General features: G+C 29.3%; 1 protein-coding gene and 1 pseudogene across 1 annotated transcript; both read right to left on the bottom strand.

Annotated features, from left to right (window-relative positions):
- Positions 1 to 8,834: 8,834 nt before the first annotated feature.
- Positions 8,835 to 10,288, bottom strand: LOC114186115 (uncharacterized). The gene is made up of 2 exons (XM_028074141.2): positions 9,349 to 10,288; positions 8,835 to 9,217 (listed from the first exon to the last, which is right to left on the bottom strand). The coding sequence occupies exons 1-2, from the start codon at positions 10,229 to 10,231 to the stop codon at positions 8,904 to 8,906; spliced, it is 1,197 nt and encodes a 398-aa protein (XP_027929942.1). The 5' UTR covers positions 10,232 to 10,288; the 3' UTR covers positions 8,835 to 8,903.
- Positions 10,289 to 13,021: 2,733 nt separating this feature from the next.
- On the bottom strand, positions 13,022 to 20,064 carry LOC146886053 (uncharacterized; annotated as a pseudogene).
- Positions 20,065 to 24,107: the final 4,043 nt, after the last annotated feature.

The raw sequence follows: 24,107 nt of genomic DNA, 5'->3' as shown, positions 1-24,107 counted from the left end.
ATTTGTTCAAAATATAATATATTCAAAAACAACGAAATAAAAAATATTTATTAAATGTCATTTTAATAAATATAATCAACAAGAAAGAAGAGATAGAGAAAGAAAAAGTGAAAAAAAGAAGTAAAGAAGAAGAATCAATAGCGGTATTTATCAACAAATTTAAGAATATTTGTAATTATTGACAATTTTCATGATTTGTCAATAAAATTTATCGGTAATCATTTTACCAAAAGATTTTAATAACTTGTTAATAAATTTAAATCATCAACAAATTTTTGTTATTATCAAAGGATTGTGTTTGTCAGTAATATGCGATTTCCTTACTGTTATCTAACTATTAAGAACGATTTATTTATTGAATTGAAGTAATAATATATTATATTAAAAATTGTGTGAAATATGTTATGTAAAAGTGATTTTTAAAGAGTAATTAAGTTGTTCGTCTTCAAAGTGATTTTTTGGACTTGTTTTAGTATTGAATATGTATATTTTGTTTTAGAAGATTTAAAGGTAAGTTTGATTGAAAGACTATCTTATTTTGATTTTAAAACTAAGAGAGCTAAAATTTATTGATATGATTGTGAATATGTTTTGGTGAATTTTGCATAGTTATTAGATCTAATTGATGAGAATTTGCTCGACGAATCTTATAGAGAGATTCAAAATTAATCTCATACGAACTTCACCTAATGAATTTTTATTTCCCAGTAGATTTGATAAATTCTCAATGAATGACCCAATCAATATCAATTTGATAGCAATAAAATAATTTTTTCACTCGGCCAATTACATCTTACGAAACAAATATACATTTTTTTAAGATATGCTTGATTGGAGTTATATGATTTGAAATGATTAATTTACGTAGATAAATTGAACATGAATATTAGGATAAAATTATGTTAATTAGTGTATGTTATATCGGATTATCGTGGTCACACAACGGTAACAAATTTATGTTGTAACTTTTAATTTATTTGTGACAAAAATTTGAATTATAAATGTGACCATAATTATATATAAAAAACATAATATCTTTTTGTTTGAGAAATTTTTTTCATTTCACAAATATTTAAAATTTTATAATTACAAAAAATTGTAAAAGCAAATAAAAAATAGTTAGTTTGAATCAATTTGAATTTTATATTAAAATCTATTTTTTTATATTTAATTAGGATGACTTTTTAATATAAAAAAAAAATCAAACCATGAGACGTATAATATATCCTCGAAAAGTTTAGATTTATTTTATTTTTGTTAATATTTTTTTTTTCACGTTTGACCTTTTTTCTCTTTTAGCCCTGTTTTTTATTTATTTATTTTTTATGGTCTCTGTTTCTTTTGATTTGCAGTTCGGGTTGTTTCCTGGATACTGATATCATTGAACCAATATGTGGACTTTTTTCGAAGTAAGTGAAATATATTAGTGGGTTTAGGTAGAAGGGTTGACTATTCTAAAAATATTAAATTCACAATTCTTGCACTTATATATAACATGATCCTTCAACTTATTTATACGTGGGTAACATTTTGACCTTCTTCATCGATTTTCCATGATTATATGATAATATAGCATTTTATTTGTAATCAATATTGATGAAATATAGATATTGATGGTAACTGCGTTCTTCACTCTCCATGCATATAGTTCACACACTTTGTAACCCCTAATCGAGGGCACACTTAGAATGTCAAAGAAGATCGCAAGCATCTATTCACGGATAAATTCATAATGAGTAGAAAATTGATATTATAAATGAATATTTACAGATAATAGGTATGAGTAATTTTTATACTCATTTGTTAATAAGGCGGGTAAAAATATTATAATATTCGTATTTGTAGATACTCATATCCACTATACTCTAATTTAAATTAATTTTAATCATTATTAAAATATTAACACATTAATTTTTTGGTTATTTTTTATTAATTGGTTTTATAATACAATTTTTTTTCTTTGTAAATTGTCATTCAATATTATTTAAATGAGTTATTTGAACTTTGTTTAAAATTTATGAATGTTATATATTATATTTTATTTGAATTGAATTTTTTTTTAACTTCGATGCATACTTTAAATAATTTAATGTCACGTGTATAAACTAAATTTCATTTGACAAGTGATGAAAGGAACTATGATTGTGCTATATTCATAAAATGGTTTGTTTTTATGGGGAAGATTTGAAATTATTTGATAAAGCAAAAAGATTGTGTATAGATATACTTTAATAGAGCCCATTCATAGAAAAAAAGAACTACTTTATATATATCAACAATATTCTATATTAATTTGTCACGACATGTACAATCAAGTATATCATACATTTATAAAAATGTGTTGTTAAGGTAGGAACTTGGTAATAAGTGTATGGAAAAATCTTCAATAAAGAACATTATCGATTTTATTTCCAAAAGGCACCCTAATAATAAAGAAATAAGATAAAAATAAAGAACACAAGAATAGACCCAAAATCAAAGGAAAACCATGACCATCAAACAATAACATTATGTGAAAATTTGTACAACACATAAACTACCCTTTCATGCCCTTTGACGTATTAGAAAAGTCAAATACAAGTTTAAAATGTTTTTAATTGTGACAAGGAATACCATGGACTTAAAGATCATTATATAGTCGCTAACACTCACTCCCTCAATTATCCTAGGTGATGTGGAACTTGACGTATTATTTTCATCAGTCTAACATTCTTTATCCTAATTAAAATAAACACATCTTCATGGCCTATACCAGCAATCATACTCCACCATGAAGAGTATCACTTGAAATCAAATCGTCAAGAGAATTTTCACTTGGAACCAAACCATCCTATGAATTTCTACCTGTAATCAAACCATCCCAAGAATTTTCAAACACCCTACATCAATGCTAACCAATTTCCGTGTATAATCACTACACCCTTAGCTAATGTCCGTGCATAAATACCATACATCTTGCATCAATGCTAACCAATGTCCATACGTAATCCCTATCCTAACACTCACAATTTGCTCAACCAGATGTCACCACATGTCACGATTCCTCTACTTTCAAGTTCTACCAATCAGTAGATGTCAATGCTACAATCCTCCACTTACAGATTTGACCAACCATGAACTACCATGTTAGCATCTCTTCCTCAAGCAGGTCTGAAAAACACACAACCAATCTTCGTCTTCTTTGCACAGCCACCGCAGGACACCATAAACCACCAGACAACTAGTATAGGACACCACAAACCTCCGCACATTTTTCTTCACCGTCACACCAGTGTCCATGCAAACTCAGATATGCAAGTGAGCCACACGACCACCAACAATGACCTTCTCTGTAGATCCAATAGCATCTCACCACACGCAAACTCCATTATAGATCAATGCGACTCACAATCCTTGCATCTCCATGAACCCAACTGCAAATTTACTGCGCCAACACTATGCAGACAATGATCCTTCCATCAAATTTCTCATTACAACTTCAACAAACAATGATGATTTTCTAATAAGGAATTAATCTTTTTTAATGTGGAAGATCAAACTAAGTTGCAACCATAGAGCATACTGAGAAAAAATTCTACCAAACCATAGCTCTAATACCACTTATTGAAAAAAAAATGTATCTTCAATTAAGAATATTATGGTGTTTTCCCCAAAATTCATCATATTATCAGAAAAATAAGATAAAAAACAAGGAACACACGAATATAATGTGTAAACCCCAAAATCGAAGAAAAAACACAATCACCATGATAAAGAATCTTCAAGTGAGACAAATTTGAGGACAAATTCTCTTTAAGAAAGAGGGTACGATAGAAGTTTATTTCCTAAACTTTAAGTAATACGAATTTGAGGACAAATTCTTTTCAAGAAGGAGGGAATGATAGAGGACTATCCCAAGATTCCATACAAGAAGAACTTGAAGATAAACTTTTGGGTTTTCTTTTAGAAATTAGTTATGTTTAATGTTTTTGGGTTTTGAGCTTTCTTTTATAATTAGTTTATGCTTTTATGTTTTGGACTTGGGCCTTCTTGTAGGGTTTGCAGGTTTGCTTAAACTTATGTGCCTATAAATAAAGGTACTAAAAACTGATGTAGACACTTTTAGTCATATATTGAATTTGATTTCATTAAAGAGAGGGTTCTCTTTGTTCTTGGCTTAGGCCTCTTGTTCTTATCAAAGATTAACATCTTTGTGGCTAATCTTCACTTGACTTATTAATCTGCTAGATTGTGACGTCCTTCATCTCTGTCTTATTCCGCGTTCTTCTCTGATTTATTCGTGTCGTGCCTCTTGAGGATTCAAATTCAGAAACGATCATACTCTTTCTTGTATATGATCGTATCACACCAGAGAATAACACTATGTGAAAATTTGTCACAACACTCTATTACAAGAGTATAAAAAAAGTCAAATATAAGCTTATGATGTATTTGACTCAGACAAGGAACACTATGGACTTTGAGCGTATTATATAATCATTAACTCTCACTCTCTAACTTACTTATCCTAAGCGACGTGAGACTTGTTGAGACGTATTATTTTCATAAAAAAAAACAAAAATCTTATTGGAATGACATTCTCTTTGAAAAGAGATATAGATTATTAGTCTTTACAATTTCAAAGTCATTAATTAAAATTTATATAACAAATTTAACAGTATTAAACAAGATTGATTAATTTGTGAAGATAACTATCTCCGCAAAGGAGCAAATGCAGTGGAGATGATGCTGAGCTTCTGTAAAAAAAGACAAAAAAAAAAAAACTGATTGTATACTTGTTTTCAAAAGTATATATATCATCAACTCATATTGAAATTATAATTTAAAAAATATTTTTATTTATAATTAATGTATTATGTTTAAACTTTATTTTAATTTGATTTTATTTTATACATTGTAGACATCGCCCTTTTATAATCCTAGTAAATCCCAAATTAACACATAATTAAAATTTCAATTAAGATTTTAAAGATTTGACTCCAAAACAAATTGTAAGAAACCATTTTGGTGAAAATTCAAAGTTGAATCAATGCATCATCATTATAATGTAAAAATTTTCGGACAATATATAAAATTTAAACTTCATTTTCATTTTCAGTCTAATTTTCTATAACTAGTATTTTATTTATTTACAATGTATAAGAAAACTTTTATTTTTTATGACTAAAAATTTGATGAATACTATTTTAATATATATATATATATATATATATATATATATATATAAATTAATTAATTAATTAAAGAAAAATATATTTTTGAACCTACATAGATTTATAATAATTTATTTTAAATTGTAGAAATTCATTTTAAAAATAAAAAATGATAAATTAAAAGGAATAAAAATTTAAGAAAACAATCTTATTGAATCCTTTTAATTTTAGAATATTTTTAAATCCCATGTTACCAATACACTGAAGATTGGAAAATTATGACACGTTTAAGTTTATAGAACTGTTTGATTTTTTACTGGGCCTTAACCTCTTACGCCCTGCTAATTTTTGACAGTTTCTTCTTACACCCCCATCAAATTTCTTCCTCCACCCCCGATCATTCTGAATTTTATTTTTTGGAACGCACTAAATCAATTTTGAAAATATTTTTTCGGAAGATATTCACTAGACACTTTCCCACTCCTATTTCAATAAAAGTTTTTGAAACTGATTCAGTGTGTTTCGGAAAATAAAATTCGAAATAATGAAATATAGGGAAATTTTTTGAAAGGGTAGTACAGGAAGAAAGTGTCCTGATTTTTGTGTGTGGTTATTTTCCATTTATTCTGGAATGGAATTTTTGAAAAATGTTTGTTATATTGTGGAAAGTCCATTCGAAAATGAGTGAGGTAAGTTAAATATAATGATGTTCATGTGATTTTTCACCAAAGGAAAAAAAAATAGGGTGATATTTATGTGTTGGAATAGACCAAAAAACACGAAACATAATGAGGTAAGAGCAGAGCATAAAAATTAATAATGGTAAGAAATAAAAAGGGCAAAGATTTATTCTTTCTCTTTGTCTTTGCTCTTGTTGGGCCTATGTGCTCATCACGGAAAAAGTTTGCAACTTCATTTATTGAAATAGTTTTCACGAGAATATTTCTCAAGTAAAATTAATTTCACACATGAAATTGTCGCCAAAACTTGACAATAACTACAATCAGGGGCGGATTATAGTGTGCCTTGAGGGGCATGGCCCCTTCAAGATTTTTAAATTTTTATAACAAATATATCCCAAAATTTTTAAAATATTTTAAATTTTTAAAAAATATATATTATATTGATATGAAATTAAATTAGATAAATTTTTATTATTTTATAAAGTATAATATTTAATACTAATAAATAATAAAAAATAAAATTAAATATAATAAAGAAGAAAAAAAATTATTGAGATATTTTTTATGTTCCCTTTTATTGTCTTTTAAGTTTCTCACATTTGTTACTCATCTTTTACTTTTGCATGTATTTTTTAAAAGAAGTTAGATACAAATTTATTCTTTATGCTCTCATTTTTCATGTGTTCTGTTACATTTTTTAAGATAAAATAGGTAATTCTCTTTTATCTCTTCATAGTTAAATACTAGTTTAATAGGTTTAGTAATTTTTCATCTAATAAGGTTTTTTGTATATTTATTTTTTTAATGACTATAGAAGGAAAAATTATATATTATATATTTTTTCATAATATTTTTTAGTTTTGACTTGATGGTCATATATATTTCTTTTAGTAATCACGTCTCTTAATTTTTGATTAAATTTTTATAAATTATTTTTAGTCTTAAACTTTGTTATGTTAAATATGTATATTAATGAAAAATAAAATAATAGATTCATTTTCTTAAAGTGATAAAAAGGAAGATATTTCTCGAAACAAGACAGATTTACTTCTTTATATATTTTCAAACATGATACTAAGGATCCAATGGTTGAATTAGATGAATCATTTCTTAATATTTAAATAATGAATTATAGGTTGGGGTTTCATATTAATTCTTTGAAATTTATACCAGAAAAATGTTTTCAAATATAAAAGTATCCAATAAGTGAAATATATGAAATTAGGAAAACTTATTTAAATGAGTTTTATATCAATTACAACTCAAAAACTATCATTTTTCTAAAGAGAAACATGCAAGGAGATTTCAATACTCAATTATATATACTTATATTATATTAATGACAATAATTAAATATATAAATTTTGAGTATATTATTTTGGTTCCTTCAAACATTTTTGTCAAGATCTACCACTGACTACAATATTATAAAAAAGAACAAGTTACTTACAGATGTGGTTAGCTTGTTGTATGTGAAAGATACGTTTAACTAAGTTCAACTTTCTCATAAATTTAAATATTTTAGTTTAGGTATATATAATTTTTATGTATTTCAATTGAATTTTTATTGTTTAATTTCTATTAATTAAATTATCTAATTATTATCTTGTTTACATGTAACGAGGTTATATAATATATATAAAATAATATTAATGAAAAAATATTTTTATTGCTAAAATTTTGGATAACAAAGACCAATAAATTAATGGTGTTGTGAGTAAGGATGACAATTAGGGGTGAGCCAGGTGGACTAATTCTAAAAAAAGAAATAAGGGGCGGGCTAAGATATTGAATCCGTTAGTCCGCACAGATCTGCAAACCACGTGGGATCAAGACGGAGCGGGACAGGTTAGTCCTCTAATCCATTTACAAAATTAAATATTCTTCTTTTTCAATTCCAACACCATTCATCATGTTGTTTCTGTAAGTTATTATTATTATTACTATTATTATTATTACTATTATTATTATTATTATGTATAATCATTGTATATAAGATAATGATTTTAGTTCTCAAATGTGAAATATCTTTTTATGTATTTTTAGGTTAACAAATATGTACCTATTGTAAAGTGACATGTTACTATTGTACTTAACTATAATTTTCGTTGTTATTGTTTCTTGTATTTGATTAGTTAGACTAATTGGAATTATTTTAATAGGAAATGAATATCAATTATTATGAAAAAATAAAAGAGTTTTTATTTTGCTCATGACAAAATTTTTGTATTTTACTCATCACAAATACAAGTTAGCGCACCAACCCACTAGACATGGCAGGTGAATCCACAGGACGGGACAGACCAGAAAAATAAACTTATTTTTAATTATGGAACGGACCTACCCGACCCACACTTTGCAAATCAAAATGTAGGACAAACCAAAACTAGTCTGACATACCATCCGGCCATGGAAGAGAGAATCCTTTGGTCTCCGCAGGTGATAATACAAAAATCATCAGAAAACATGCAATTTTGATATCAACATGTTTTCAAGTAACAAAAGTCACAAATCGCAATATAATTTTATGTTTAATAAACATAAATATAAGATGACAAGACAAAATAACATCTCTTTTATATTTTTACATTGCCGACAAAAATAAACAATAAAAACTTATTCAAAAAATATACATTTTTGAATACTCAATAAATAAATAAATTAATTAATTAATAGCTACTCAACTAAAAATATTTAAATTTAGAAGGACACTAAAATTTTATTAAGGCAACTTTTAACAATTAGTAAATATTTATTTTATTCAAAGAATTATGGTTAAATAAAATAATGAATCCTGTAGATGAAGAAAAGCAGGTTGCAATAATCTCATTTTGTGGTTTCTAAGAAAAAATTGCATTAACACTAAACGTCTTAATCAACTTTATTAATTTTAATTTTCTGTGTTTTGAGTTTTATTTAACATTGAAAAAAAATCCAAAAACCTTTTATTGTTTTTTCTGGTCTTGACATTTGCTATTCAATAAATAACATTAAAAAATGTTGGTTTACTCCTGTTAGCATTTTCCAAAGTTATAGTTACACTCTACACATTAACATGACAAAATTATCAATGTGAAAGTTCCACAAGTTCATTGACAACCTGGTGTAGTAAAATGTCAAAAATTTTATGCTCATACTCCAAACAAATTTCCTCATAATTTTCACCCTCACACACGCCTTTTCTTGTGAAATCTGTTTCTCTGAAATCCTCTTCTGTAAACTTGCAAAGCTTCTTCCTTAATTCTGATAAACACTCTTTTTTTTGGTTGATGTCAGGGTAGGAACATTCTTTATCCTTGCTTCTTCTGTCTCCAACATCATCATCCAATAACAGTTCTGAAAATTCCCACTTTGTCTTTGCCTTTAAGTGGTTTCTGTAATCTACAATAACAAACGTACACACATCATTACATTAAAATATGTACATCACAACATCAATAGTATAAATCTTATTTTTTTCGATTCAAGTTTAACTTGAAAAGCAAGAACAAGGGTATTATTCAGAGACAAACCTGGAAAATCAGGTCCATAAAGAAATGAGAAGTCATAGTCATCTAGGACTGAGATTGCACTGGAATTCTCTGAGCTAAATTCACTCTCTATCTTCTCTTGTTTTCTTGTGTTCTTCAAACGTTTTGGTTCAGAGGGCACTTTCTTCTGCTTATTCGGCAATGTTGAGGTTGTTCTTAACCCACTAGGACCGCTACTACTACCACCTTTTCTTCCACTACCAGAAACTGGTGCCAAAGCTTTAGCTTGATTGCGATTTCGAACCTTGGAACCAAGAGGAACCACTCTAGGCTCATTCTCGAACTTTGAAAATTGCCTTCTCTTTATGAGGTTCCTCTCCTCTGCCACACCAACAATCTCCTTGTTCTTGCTTCCCTGCTTCTTTCTGTTTCTAGATTCTTCCAACCCCATTTCTTGAATCCTCGAAAGGGGTTCAATTTCGTGATCTTCACTCCCACTATCCCAGTAGAACACGACAAGGTCGTGGCTTTTGCTTTTGTGCTGAAACGGTGCAGGAACCTCTCTGAACGATGCTGAGGTTTTCACTTGGTGATGGTTATTGTTTTGGCTTGTGTCAAACTTGAGCAAGTAATCCACAAAGTTCACTGACCTACTTCTTGGAACTGAATCTGGGATGTTTGCGTTTGATACCAAGTTGGTACTTGGCAGAGAATCAAGCCCCATTAGCCTTGCCACAACTCCTGGTTTAGTTGCATTCACCATTGCATCATCACTGTTATGACCATGCACTGTTTCTGATGCATATGGTTTTGTGATGGGGTCAGAAAAAGGGTGCATTTGAGAAGTGTTTCCATTCTCAGCACAAAAGAGAAGTTGAAAGAAATCACAAAAGCAACCAGGTTTTGCATGAGTTGGTTTGGCCATAGAGAAGATGGTGATTGAAAGAATGGAGAGTGATTTATGGGAAGAGCGAGGGAGAGGGTGATTTATGATGAGAAAACTGTGGAGTGTGTGAAAGGATTTTTGAGTTCACATTAGATTGGAATGGTAGAAGATGTGAGGAAGATGCCTTAAAGGAGACAAATTAGTTTACCAAATTTATGAGTACCAATAAATTTTAGTGACTAAATTTCTATAGATGCCATTTTAGTTCTTAAAATGGTCAAACACAAATCATTTTAGTCTTTAATAATTGATTTGTGGTTCAAGAGGATGCTTGTAACATGGCTTGTACGAGACAAGAGAGGGACTGTAGGATTGAAATTTTGGCCACAGCGAGGAAATTGAACTTCCAAACTCACAATTTGTGTCGCCTAGTTTGACTATCCTTGACTAAGGGAGATTCCTTTAATTTTAGGATTAAATATTTTTATTTTTAATTATCATTAGAAAGTTAAATTAGTTTTTTTTTTTTAATTTTGGCAGAGAGACCCGTCTCTCATTATTTTAAAATACATAAATTTAATTATTTAAATTATTTTTTAAAAAATTATTTAACATTTTAAACGCGTTTATTAACTAATACCGAAATGAAAGATGTGTTAAATAATGTCGAACGATGTGAACAAATTCAAATTATATCATAAAACATCAAATAAACTTAATAAAATTTTGTTAAAAAGATTAAATTCACGTATTTCTAAAGTTAAAAGACTACTAAAATTTTTAAAAGAGATTAATTCTAATTTTCATTGAAAATTAAAAATAAAAAACATATTTATCTCTCTTAATTTTATGATGTTAGAAACCGAAGTAATTGATATTTAAGTATTTAAGTGTAATGTAGAGATTATTTTTATGCTACGTCTTGCTTAAATTTTTCACCTCATCAGAAAAATGAGAAATTCTATTTGTAGTTGGGAAAACGTACTTATCATGTTTAGTTTATTTATAAAAAAAAACACTATTAGGAAAAATATCTTATCCTTATTAATTCTTTCCACAGAATCATTCTTCAGTAAAAGTGAGAATCTAACTTGAGAAATAAAAGTGTTAGTAAAATAAAAACATAATGGTCTTATTATTAGATCATTTTATGCGTTAAAAAAAATTATGCAAAGAGATTATTTAAACCTCAAGTTTGTTAAAATAATATGATTAGAGTCACTGTTTTGTTTTAAAACTTAGAGTTCTGCAATACAATTAATTTTGAAAGACACGGTTAAGGAGAGAAAATATAATTAAATTGTTCATGATCTCAATTCTTAAATGATTAAAATTATTGGATATGTCTTAACAAATTTTTCAATCCAAATCTTAGAAGAATAAATATTTATCTTATGAATTACTTTTCCATTTTCCAGTTAAAATTAAGAGAATAAATTTTCCATTTTATCGAGGAATAAAGATTCATATTTGAAATATTTTTTCTATTCCCGTGAACAATATCAATATTTTGAGATAATATTATTGCTATCAATTATGACATCCAAATTATTTTCCAAACTACAAGAGGGACAAATTTTCAAATACAATAAATGTTCCTTAAAGTAAGTAGTACAAAAATCTAAAAAATCAATTAAAGAATGTGTATGTTGTCTTTTCTTTTCTTTTAAATATTAATGATAAATAGTGTATTCAGTAAACAAGTGACAATTTTTTATTAATTTAATTTTGTCAAGGGTTAAAGTAATTGAATATATATGTTTGTTTTTTAGTAGTTCTTACGTGTACTCATTAAAGCAATAATAATATTAATGTAATTAATTTTGAAGTAACCTTTATTATCTTTTTCTAAATTTAAAATCTTAAGAAATTCAATCAACATCAATTACATATTAATGATAATTTATATTTTACTAAATACATTTTTAAGTACCTCAATTATTAATAGAGTTTAAACAAAATTAACCGGGTTAAAATTTCTGTACTAAAAATTCCCAATCCCAACATATTTGTAATTTTAACTTTCTAAAAATATACAAATTTACTGAAATTTTCACCTCTCTCTTGTGAAAGAATTAACTTATTTTAAATAAAGTTCTGTGATTTATCAGAATAAACAATGCATCTGGTAAGAGATTGAGATTTTTTTTTTAAGAAAAGAATTCTAAAGGTTATAAAAAAAAGTTTAATTAGTCATATCGTACTCACTTTCGTTTGAATGTGTCAGTTTGATATCCATTTTTTAAAAAATGTCAATTGAGTTTCAACTTTTGAAAAGATGCCTCAATTAAGTCCTTTTCAGATAAAATTATTAATACCGTTAATGGTATTGATATTTAAAATGACTTACAAAGTTAAGTATTGATATTTATATCAAAATTTAATGGTAAAAGTCATGAATTAAGTTAACAGCTTTAATATTTTTTGTCTGGAGGGAACATGATTGAGACACTTTTTCAACCATTGGGATTCGATTGACACATTTTTTAAAATAAGTACCAAACTGACACATTTAAATAAAAGTGGACACCAAAATGACACATCTGAATAAAAATGTGTAACATCCGACTAATTAAAAAAATAAAAAAAACTTAAACAAGACAAGAGAGGTGTTGAAAACGGTAAGGTGTAATTAATCTTGGTCACACACATGGGTGTTGGGAAATGGTGATTGATGCATGTCCTACTACCTTCCTAAGTTTAATTCTTGTTTCCGCCATTTAAGACACAGCTGCCGAAGTTGCTGACTTCATTCAACGACCACAATTTCATGTTTTGGACATTGCCAACAGACACATTCATATTCATACCAGAATTGCACCCACTTTCTTAACTCATAATTGTCTTCTTCACCAATGCTGCCAAAGAAAACAAAAACAACGCTATTTATGTTTTTTTCTACTAAAGAATTTGCTAGAATTTTCATATCAACTAGAGATAAAGTTAATTTAGAGTATATATGTAAAGGATAATAATATTTGGACAACTAAATTTTAACAACTTTCTTTTACAACATGAAATGACATCTTTTAAGTGATTTTGAAATATAAAAAAAATAAAAAAATAGAAAATCACTTAGAAGATGACATTTGTAAGAAAAAGTTGTCAAAATTTAATTATCAAATAATCATTTTCCATCTGCGAGTGCAAACATCTTCTTATAAATTAAGTTTGTGAGATTGAGTTAGATTTAAAGTTAAATCTTAAGAAAATTGTCTATATAATAGATTGAAATAAATTTTATTTTCACAATTTTTTTATAATAATAACATCTGAAATCAACTAACAAAAATTATTAATCCGTTGTAAAATTAATATATATTAATTTCTATTTATTAATATTATTGTACTTTAGATCAACTAGTAAAACAATATTCTTTGTAATGAATACACTCTTACTTCTCAAGTTAGACAATTTTGCTACAAAAGAATTTGGCCCAAAACCAAGTCTTCTTTTGGGGTATTCTTTTGAAAATTCCGTGCGAATGTAAAGTTTTTATCTTGTGCATGTGTTTTTTGATGTATTATATGTAAACGTGTTGCTCACAAAATTACAATATAGTGTTCAAACTCAACTGGTAGGTCCTTTTCCGTCCTTGCATTATGCAAGAACATTTTTTTTTATTCTAACTTTTAATGCCGATGTTCGTACATCATAAAGTTTTCACATTCATTCTTTGTAAATTCTGAAGTACTCAATCATAAGTGTGTTAAATTTAATTTATCATTTTTTTTTCGAATGTTAGTAAATTGAGAATCGTTTGTTCTTTGTTCTTGCAGGGTATCAAATGGTAAAATATTTACGACCATGTGCTGGTTATATAGAGTAGAACAGTTATCTTGCTTTAGTGTAATCAATCCTCTATTATTATAATAATAAAATATGATTTATTTATTTGTTGCATATATTTCATTTTAGTGTATTTTCTATTATGAAAATAAATTATTTGAGAAACAATGAAAGATTATAATAATTCACTTTGCCTGCTCTCAGTTCAAAGGTACTTTGCTACATCACAAGTTTTACATTGAACAATAGAAAATGATAAAAATAAATGTTGTGATATTTTTATAAATAAGTATAATTGACAACTAAAAAAAATCATTTTATCCACCCACAAAATCAGTGACTAAAAGGATAAAATCAGTTGTAAACACTTCTAGTCACCGAATTAACCACCAACAATAAATGATTGTGAAAATTCTAGTAGCAAAATAGGTAGTTATCGATTTTCAAATTGGTTACTAAATAGTCATCAAAATTGTGGTTGCTAATTGGTCATTAAAAATTTGATCACCATCAAATTGGTTACTAAATAGTCATCAAAATTGTGGTTGTTAGTTGGTCACTTAAAATTTGATCACCATCAAGTGTTGAAGACCAATTTAGCGACCAAAATTTTGGTCCCTAATGCGATTGATAACAGGAACAAGTTTTAATTTAATAAAATAATTTACATTTGCTAATTTGGTCATAGATAGAAATAATTTTTAATTTAATTAAAATATTTATGCGTGGCTAAATCGGTGGCTATAACATTTGCTAAATCAACCTATTTATATTCATGTTTCTAACCTGCTTATAAATGTTGTATATTCAATTATACTAAATAACAATAAACTTTAATATATAATGTAGTAAACAGTAGTGTAATACATTGTCCAACATAAAACCAAAATGAAACTAGTTATAAATACATATACAAGTTTTAATGTCATGATACAATTAAACATAACTAATTCATGTAGACTACCATTACTAGGAGGACCAATGGGGTTTAACATAAGATTCTTAAACTAAATGTGTTGTAAAGTAAGTTCATGTGCTCTCCTTGTTGGTGTATCCGTTCCTTTCGTTGCTCATGGTCTTGCATCAACTACATCATTTCTTCTTGAAATGTCCTATTCTTAGCTTTCAATTCACCATTTCATTTTTGAATAGGTTCACACATTTCTTCTATTTGATGAACCATTAAAGCTTAATTGGTACTAGAGTGAGCACATGTAGAAGGAGTAAACTTTTTGTTCAACACACCAAGTCCATACACATTCCTCTTATTTCCACCTCCAACAACAAAGTATATTTCACTGTCAAAAATGGAGTTAATATGAAAGTTTTATGAAGAAGATCCTTCAGGTATTTGATGTTGTTGAGCTTTTTCTTGCGCTGTTTATCAAGATATGATAAAATTACCATTTTCTCAAAGTGAGCTGCAGTTAGGGATGGCAAAGCGGGCCAACCTGGCCCATTCTGGCCCGCCCCGCGTTTTGGCCCGCGAAATGCGGGTCTGGTTGCCCTGCCCCGTAGGTTCTGGCCCGCATATTTAAACAAACATAAATCAATCCCTGCCAATTAATCAAGTAATACTACATATCTGTTACAAGAATTAACAAGCAATGCTGATAACAAAATATAATTCCCTACCAACATAAACAAAATACAACCACATCATTCGAAATCAAAGCAACATAATCCTTAAGCAAAATACAACCAAATTAAACCAAATCAAAGCTCATAATCTTTAAGTTCAACCAACAAATTCAAAGCTCCTAATTAACAAAATACACAAGCTCATAATCCTTAAGTTCAACAAACAAATTCAAAGTTCCTAATTAACAAAGTACACAACTAAATATGGAAATCATTCTTCATCTTCTGTGTTAATAACATTGGATGCAACTTTGGATGAACCTTCATGTAGCACATTTTGGAAATTAATATCTTCTTACTCTTCTGCATACATTCAAACAAGACAATAAGTATTTGATATTGAATAAAAACAATAGATTGAAAAAATACAATAACAAAAATAATTACCCTCAACAAATTCATGCTTCCAACTAGAACTGCAGATAATTGCTTCCACATTCTCAGGCAAAAGTCGATTCTTATATTTGTTAAGGATCCGAGATCCAACACTAAATGAAGATTTAGATGCCACAGTGGTTATTGGAATGCTTAATACATCTCTAGCCATTAAAGATAGATAAAAAAAATCTTAGACTATTATTTTTCCACCATTATAAGACATTCATTTGCTCCAAAAAGTCAAATTCTAAAGTGGGTTCATCCAAATATATGTCAAGTTGTGTCCTTCCAGGTTTATTAGTTACTTGTTGCTGGCACTCTTTCAAGTCATATCATAATATTTGAAATTAGTCAAATGTATAACATAATAAACAATTACAACAAAAATAAAATTAAGTGAACTAAAAAGAATGATTCAAACAACTTACATCAAAAAGGCTATCAATGTGTGAGGATGAGGATTGTCCATGTTTGCACTTTTGAACATTTGATGATGTTGTCAAACCATTAGTATTTTATTCAGCAAATAGGTTGTACAAATTTCCCTTGATTTTTTCCACTTTTGACTCCCAAGTAAGTGGGTCACTCTTTTTAAAACAAAAAGATAATGTTTCCAATTTCATTCTTGGGTCTAAAATTGCCCCAAAAGCAAGCATAATGCTATATTCATCCCAATATTTTTGAAATTTGAGCATCATCAATTTTGCCATATTCTTAATTACTCCATCTCCATCATTTACATTTTCCATCAACATTCTTTGAATCTTTCATCCTTGTCAACCTCAATCTTGGTAAATACTAATTTCATCCTTGTCCATTCTAACTTCTCCAAACAATTTGGCAAAATAAAAAATATAATGCACTCAGCCATAAGATAACATAATATATAGTACACTCAACCATAACTTAAAAGTTTTAACTTTCTATGAACCAATTATTACAGTGCATGTCAATTGTAACTTTTTCTATTTTCCAATGGTTATTATTCTAGTTTCTTTTTCTTACTTTTTTTTCATTCTATTATAATTCATTTATGCTATCACCATGACAATTAATTATTAATCACATTGTACTATACATGACATTTGATAAGTATAACATATAACATAGAATGAAAAATAAATGCACGAATATTTGAAGGTGTAATATTGAATTATGTAGAACTTTAAAACTAAAAAGGATAAAAACAGTAGTAATCAAATATTTAAATATAAGATACATATTTTCTTTTTCTATATCTATCGATATTGTTAAATATAAACATCTAAACACCTAAACATGTGATGAATCCATCCTAAAACTAGCTATCAAGAAGAAAGAACAAACCACTTAAATACTCCATCAAGTATCTCATACTACCTTAATGTGGAACTTAAGCACCCCATACTGCAAATACTAATTTCAACCTACATTGGCTTCTTCTCACATCGTCATAAAAATTCACAATATACTACAAGGGAGAGAAAAAACTTCAGAATGTGGAAAGCTAAAACACCATACACAAGCCATAAATATACCAAAGGAGGAGACACAATCACACAAAAAAAGTTGTAGTAGTTAGTAGTAATATAGCACAACAGTAAATTAAACACACCATTTTTATTAATTGAGAATCTCGATTAAATCATGTTTTGATTCATAAAATCCAATCAATACCACAAAAAATTTCAGCATAATGCATAATTAATTCATTCTCTGTCGTCCATTTGATCAACATTAAATTCAATGGCACAAAACAGGGACCAAGTTGTAAAAGATGGGTCATATACATAACTTGAAAAGGAATTGATGCCTTCATTCGAGGAAGAGAGGAGGAAGGGTTGCTGGCTTCGACGGTGGAGGACACGTAGTGGGCTTCAATGGTGGAGGAGGCACCATTGGCTTAGACGATGGAGCAGTCGTTGTTAGCTTCGACAGGTGGAGGATGCATTGCTGCCTTCAACTGATGGAGGAAGCATTGCTGGGTGTTTGAAGAGTGAAGGAGTCGTTAGAGTTACGAAAGAAGGCGCCACTAGCTGTTTCTATTTCAGGGAGGCACTAGGTCTTACATTGTGTGTTTCACGAAGGGAAGAGAAAGAACGTGATTTTTTTGTGAGCACTCACACACCTGACCTGAGTACTACGCCAACCACTCTTTATTGCTCATTCATTATTTATTTTAATTTTATTAATGGGCTATCGGGCCAGCCCGACCTGTCCCGTCTTATGCCCGTGTGGGCTGCGGTTCAACATTCCAACTTGTCTCGCATTTTTTCCTACGGGCCAGCCCGCTTGGCCTGCCCTGAATTGCCATCCCTAGCTGCAGTAGTTATGGAACTACCAGAATATGTTGAAGCTCCCTTCTCTATAGCTCGATTTGCCTTGGCAATGACGCTCTTGTTTTGGATTTTTTTAGAACTCTAATGTAGGTCCAAGGTTGATTGAATATTTGGTGGAATCCAAGTCCCCTTGTCTTGATCAGTCTTAATTTTGTTCATTATATTTTGAAAAATATGTGAGCCTTTTGTATCAAAAATGGATCTTATGACTTGCTCTTGTTTTGGATCCTACCTATACTCTTTCTGCATGAAAAATTAGTTAGGAAACATAGTTGGATAACATAATGGTAATGTAACCATTATAGAAATTACCTTAAACTTTCCAAACCATCTATCTCGAAGGTCGATATGAACTTTCTTCCAATTGAGACTAGGTTCATCAAATTGTTGCTTGATGATGCATGGAATTATAGTAAAGGGACCATTTGTAGGTATAAAATTATGTACAAACAAATTGTCAAAATAATCACATATTAAAAAATACCAAATAAATTAAAATTTACTTACTCTTTTTTTTTTCAGCATGAAGCCATGACCTTTGATTAAGTGTTTGAACCTTACGCTCGAGTTATTGTATATAACAATCTTTCTTCTCTTTAGATCAAGGAGTTGATTACATTTTGCAAGTATTCTATTCACAATAACAACATCATAAATTATAATAAACTCAATCAAATTCAAAGCAATTCATAATTGATACTATCTGTAAATCAAACATGGAATGTAATAACCAAGGCAAATATTAAATATGGGTGAGGGATTAGCATTGGCAAGGGGAGAATTTAAATGAATTTATCACTACACTAGTTATAGAAAAATCAAAAAGAAAAACACCCTTTTAACTACCTTTTAATTCTAGTTTCCTCGTTATAACAATGACTTCTAACTTGTATTTCAAATTTCTATCTGAAAGTGACAACCAAAATAAAATTTTTGAACAGAGGTATCTCACATAATTATTAGGGGACCAACTTTTAGATCTAAAATAAATTATTCACTACACCATCAACACTAGTAACTTCATTCCTCAATTGCAATGCAAGTCCCCATCCAACTTTGTTAGATCAGGAAGATTACACTTCCTATGCATTTTTACATACATCATTCTACTAACATGAATACCGAAGTCAAACATGGTTATAAAATAAATATGACATTAGTGTAAAAACATGATTTTATGACGAATTATTATACCAATTATAATCCACCCAACATAATAAGTGACATAGTCCCAATTTCATAAATATGATAAGACTTTTTATACCAATTAGACTAAGAATCGATATAGAAAGTTGACGCGATGATATTCCTATAATTAAGTATAAGACTTTCTATACTGGTATAGAAAGTTGGCATTGTGACATTCTGATAAATAAGTACTAGTTAGACCTAGAACTAGTATAGAAAGTGCAATTGAGCAAGGGACTAAACTGTAACCCCTTTCACCACATATCATTCCATTTGTTTTCTCCAATCCCTCAATCCCCCTTTCTGATTTTCACTAATCTTCTTCGTCTCATTTCCAAATTCCAACAAACAAAGATTGGTGGGCTCCAACCACCAATGACGTCCACCGCAACTATCTCTACCAAACTCTCATCACTACACCATAAGTCCAACTCTGTCGCAATAAGGATTAATGCTCCCCTACCATCACTGTTGAACCCTCACCGGACCTGCTCCTCTGTGTTTGTGTCTACCCTTCTCCATGTAGTCTTTCCCCACCTCACAATGGAAGCCACCATGGTTGGGTGTTGATTTCAACTAAGGGAGACTGAACTAGACATCCTCTTAACACCCAATTATCTTGAGAGAGGAGGCACGAAGTAGGAATGACTAATTAACCAACACACTGTTAAAAAGAGTTATGAGTGATGCCATAGATGATTGCTTGAAAATTTAACACAAAGGAAAAGATAGAACAAAAACATACATCATAGAAAGAAAAGAGTGACCGTGGTAATGGTATAGCAAAACAGGGGTGCTGGGAATGAAAAAAAACTTGTATAAGTGATAGAAAGAAACCCCAACACAGAGTTGCGGTTCAAAAGGGACAAACAAGATGCGGTTCAAACACTGGCGACAAAAAGGGTAGGTGATGGAACAAAAGTTGTCACGTAAAAGGAAAGTGATGACCAAGGTAGGGTTTGGCACCAAATGTTGGAGCAAGTGTGACACAAAAAGGGACTTGGATGCAAACTAAAAATCATTTAATTTGAGAGCAAGTTGAAAACAATGGAGGCAAGTGCTGAAAATAATTTAGCCACTAAAATGCACTCAATCGCTAATTGGCCATCAAACATTATTCAATCACTAATCTTTTAATCAAGGCGTAAATTGGACTCATGTTTAGCCACCGAAACACAATCAATCACTATTTAGCCACGAAAACAAATTTGGTTACTTATAAACTATTTTATTCTATGGCTAATTCGATGGCTAAAATGAACAATTTATTTTAATTTTCATAGCCACCAATTTAGCGATAGATATTTTGCAACTAATATTTTTGATTGCTATTTCAATTGTTATAGCAAGTAATATCACTAACAAGTCATTCAGTTAGTGTTTCAGTGACTAATTTGAGACTGATATAAATTGATGATTATTTCAGTCACAATTTACATCTTATTATTTCATTGGCTAAATAACTTTTCTCTTGTGATACTTTACGTAAACCTTCAAAAACGTTAAACCAAATTATGTTAAGGCATTGTGTTTCTTCTTCTTTGTTTCTGCTTCTACAGTGCGATTATCTCCCTTTTCATTTTTTTTCTTTGGCGGTAGTTTTTTCTGTACATGTCTGTGGAGATTTTAAAGTTCAATTTTATGATTTGAATTGGTTACTATGAGTATTTTGTGGTGGTAGTATTTTTCTCTGTTTGCATTGGAATATCAGTGAATCCAAGTTATTGAAGTGTTCTAAATCTCAAATTTTTAGATTATACATATAATATTGTTTGATTTATAGCTTCCATAGTATTTTAAGATTGATAAATAATATAGGCTTAAATACCTTTTTGATCCCCATTTTCGTAGTATTTGTTGCAGATGATCCTCATTTTGACAGAATGTTTAAAATGGTCCTCATTTTTATCGAATGTTTAAAATGATCCTCATTTTCGCAATTCGTGTTTTATTTGGTCCTTTTCTGTAACGCCGTTTAAATCATTAACAGAGCATTGTACAGGTGACACAATTTGTATTAGGGTGTGTTACGTGTACTGTACATATGTCTAATTAACGTTAATTTTTTCAATTTAGTGGAAATTTTGTAATTAGGGAAATTTCTTCATCTTCGTCTTTCTTGAGCTCGGATTTGTAGAGGAAACAACTAATACTTGCCCTTTCATCATTGGATTGCAGTTGCGCTCTTCATTTCAATTTTCCAATTAATCATCATCAACGAGGTAAGTAGGTTTAGGGTTTTCTAGGTTGTGTTTGCTCGTGGGTTAGGGTTTTTGTAATTCTATTTTGGGGTTTGTTTGTCCATCCACCACATAAGAGGATCTTACCAGAAAGACCCAAGAAAAAAAGAAGGTTGGAAGAGTGGGAGTTGAGGAAGGATAACACACAAATCAGCAAAGGAGGTCATAGAAAAAAATGTAGCATATGCCATCAGATTGGACATAACATGAACAATTGCCCAGATAAGCATGTGGATGAGCAGACTGCAACACCTGCTAAGACTGCACCAAATGCCCAAATTGTTGAGAATGCTCCAACTGCTGAAACTGCTAAGAATGCACCAACTGATGTAAAATTCATTACTGATGTATTGCATTTTGACTTTCCTTAAACTTAGTTAAATTTCACTTTTGCCAAACATTGATATAGTGCATTTTGATGAGGATGAATTAATGTTATGAATTTAACTTCTTTCAGACTTAGATCAATTTAATTTTTCTCAAGCTTAGATCAATCTCACTTACTTCAATGCTCAGATTAAGATGTCATTTTGAACATGTTGGGACTAATATCAACATAATCAAACTAATTCATTTCTTCATTTAACAATAGTACAAAACAGTTTGGACTTTAAAAGATTACACACAATAACAGTACGAATAATATAATAACAACACAGGTGAACCCTATTACTAATTGCAGCCTCTTCTCAGCAACCTCCAATGACTTCTCCAAATCATTAATCTACCTCATTTGTGTCATGATGATGACATCCTTTTCATCAACACCACCATTTGAAAAAGTTGTAGCCCACATTATTGGAACCACCACTCTGTAAATCAATAAACCAAAAATTAAAACCAATTTATTATTAACACAAAAATAAAAACAGATTGTACCCAAAATTTTCTACCAATATTCTTTGGAGTTCTTGCCATCCTCAAAGCTGTCATCTCTCTGCAGCTACAAATCGGGGTTAATCCATTTCTCGTTGAACCACCAACAGTGCACGAAGTGAAGTGATACAACACGGTTGCCTCCAACGATTACAACCAGAGGTAAAGGAAGAAGATTGAGACCGTAACATACCTATATAATAGGATTGCAGGAAGAAGAACCAATTGGGAATGGAGGAACAAGATTGCCAAAACTCACCAATTGCCCAAACATTCCTTACCAAAACCCTAGCTCACTTATTTATGCCCAAATATCTAATTATCACACATGTACAGTTCACGTAACACACCCTAATACAAATCGTGCCACTTGTACAATGTTCTGTTAATGATTTAAACGACGTTACAGAAAATGACCGAATAAAACACGAATTGCGAAAATGGGGACCATTTTAAACATTCGGTGAAAATGAGGATCATTTTAAACATTCTGTCAAAATGAAGATCATCCGCAACAAACACTATGAAAATGAGGACCAAAAAAGTATTTAAGCCAATATTATACATATAATATTGTTTGATTTATAGCTTCCATAGTATTTTAAGATTGATAAATAATATATAATGATGGTTGAAATTTAATTAAAGTTGCAGTAAATGTTTCTTTTTTTTTCACTAGTAGAAAATCAATTTTTGGATATTGATCAACCAACATAGAATGTTTTATATTATACGATTAGTTCGTCTTCTTTGACTTTTAGGCCACAAATGATCAATGTTTTTTACTTTCTCTTCTCTAATGATGTGAGTTTGTCTGTGACTTTATAGCAATGCTCCAATCATCTCTCTCCTTCTCCCTCTACTTCGTTTTGCATCTTAGAACTTTATTTCACTGGTGTGTTTCTTTTTACAAGTTTCCATTTTACTGTTAAACTTCAATTCATGATTGATTTTGAAAATTTCAGTCATAAAGCAATGCATAAATTTGTCCATACAAAACGTTGATGGTTGATATTTAAATTTTGAGGAAAAAAAATCAAAATTAAAGAAGACTCTTTCAATTATTTTAGGAATTTTAAAATCTTCAAATTGTAAGGATTAAATTATCTTATTCACTTTGAGTAAATCTTTTAAATTGTTTAAAATTAAAAAGACTAAATTACTATATATTATTATTTAGCCACATTTTTGTTGGAATTGACATCTTGAACATAGAATTAAACACAACTTCATCGAATTTGATAAGATAATATTTACGCATACTATTATATTGCAGTTTGATAACATATTTAATGAATATGAGATTTCAAATATACGTTATATTTGAATAACTATATATACTTTGAAGATAAAATTGTTTTTAAATAGTATTTTATTATAATTTACAAAATTATGATATTATATATTTAAATAATTTATTTTATGAAATATTAGTATTATTTTATTAACGCATGTTGGATTATGGTTAAGTTAAAGTATTAAAC

This window comes from Vigna unguiculata, chromosome 5, assembly GCF_037176805.1.
Source record: "Vigna unguiculata cultivar grain cowpea cultivar isolate G323 ecotype 2 chromosome 5, ASM3717680v1, whole genome shotgun sequence".
Taxonomy (NCBI): domain Eukaryota; kingdom Viridiplantae; phylum Streptophyta; class Magnoliopsida; order Fabales; family Fabaceae; genus Vigna; species Vigna unguiculata.
Note: the sequence above shows the minus strand (reverse complement) of the source record. Positions and strands in the feature narration are given on the sequence as shown.

Coding starts and splice junctions, on each gene's coding strand:
- LOC114186115 (XM_028074141.2), bottom strand. CDS start 10,231: ATGGCCAAACCAACTCATGCAAAACCTGGTTGCTTTTGTGATTTCTTT. Junction 9,218..9,348: donor TTATGGACCTGATTTTCCAG/GTTTGTCTCTGA, acceptor TTGTTATTGTAG/ATTACAGAAACCACTTAAAG.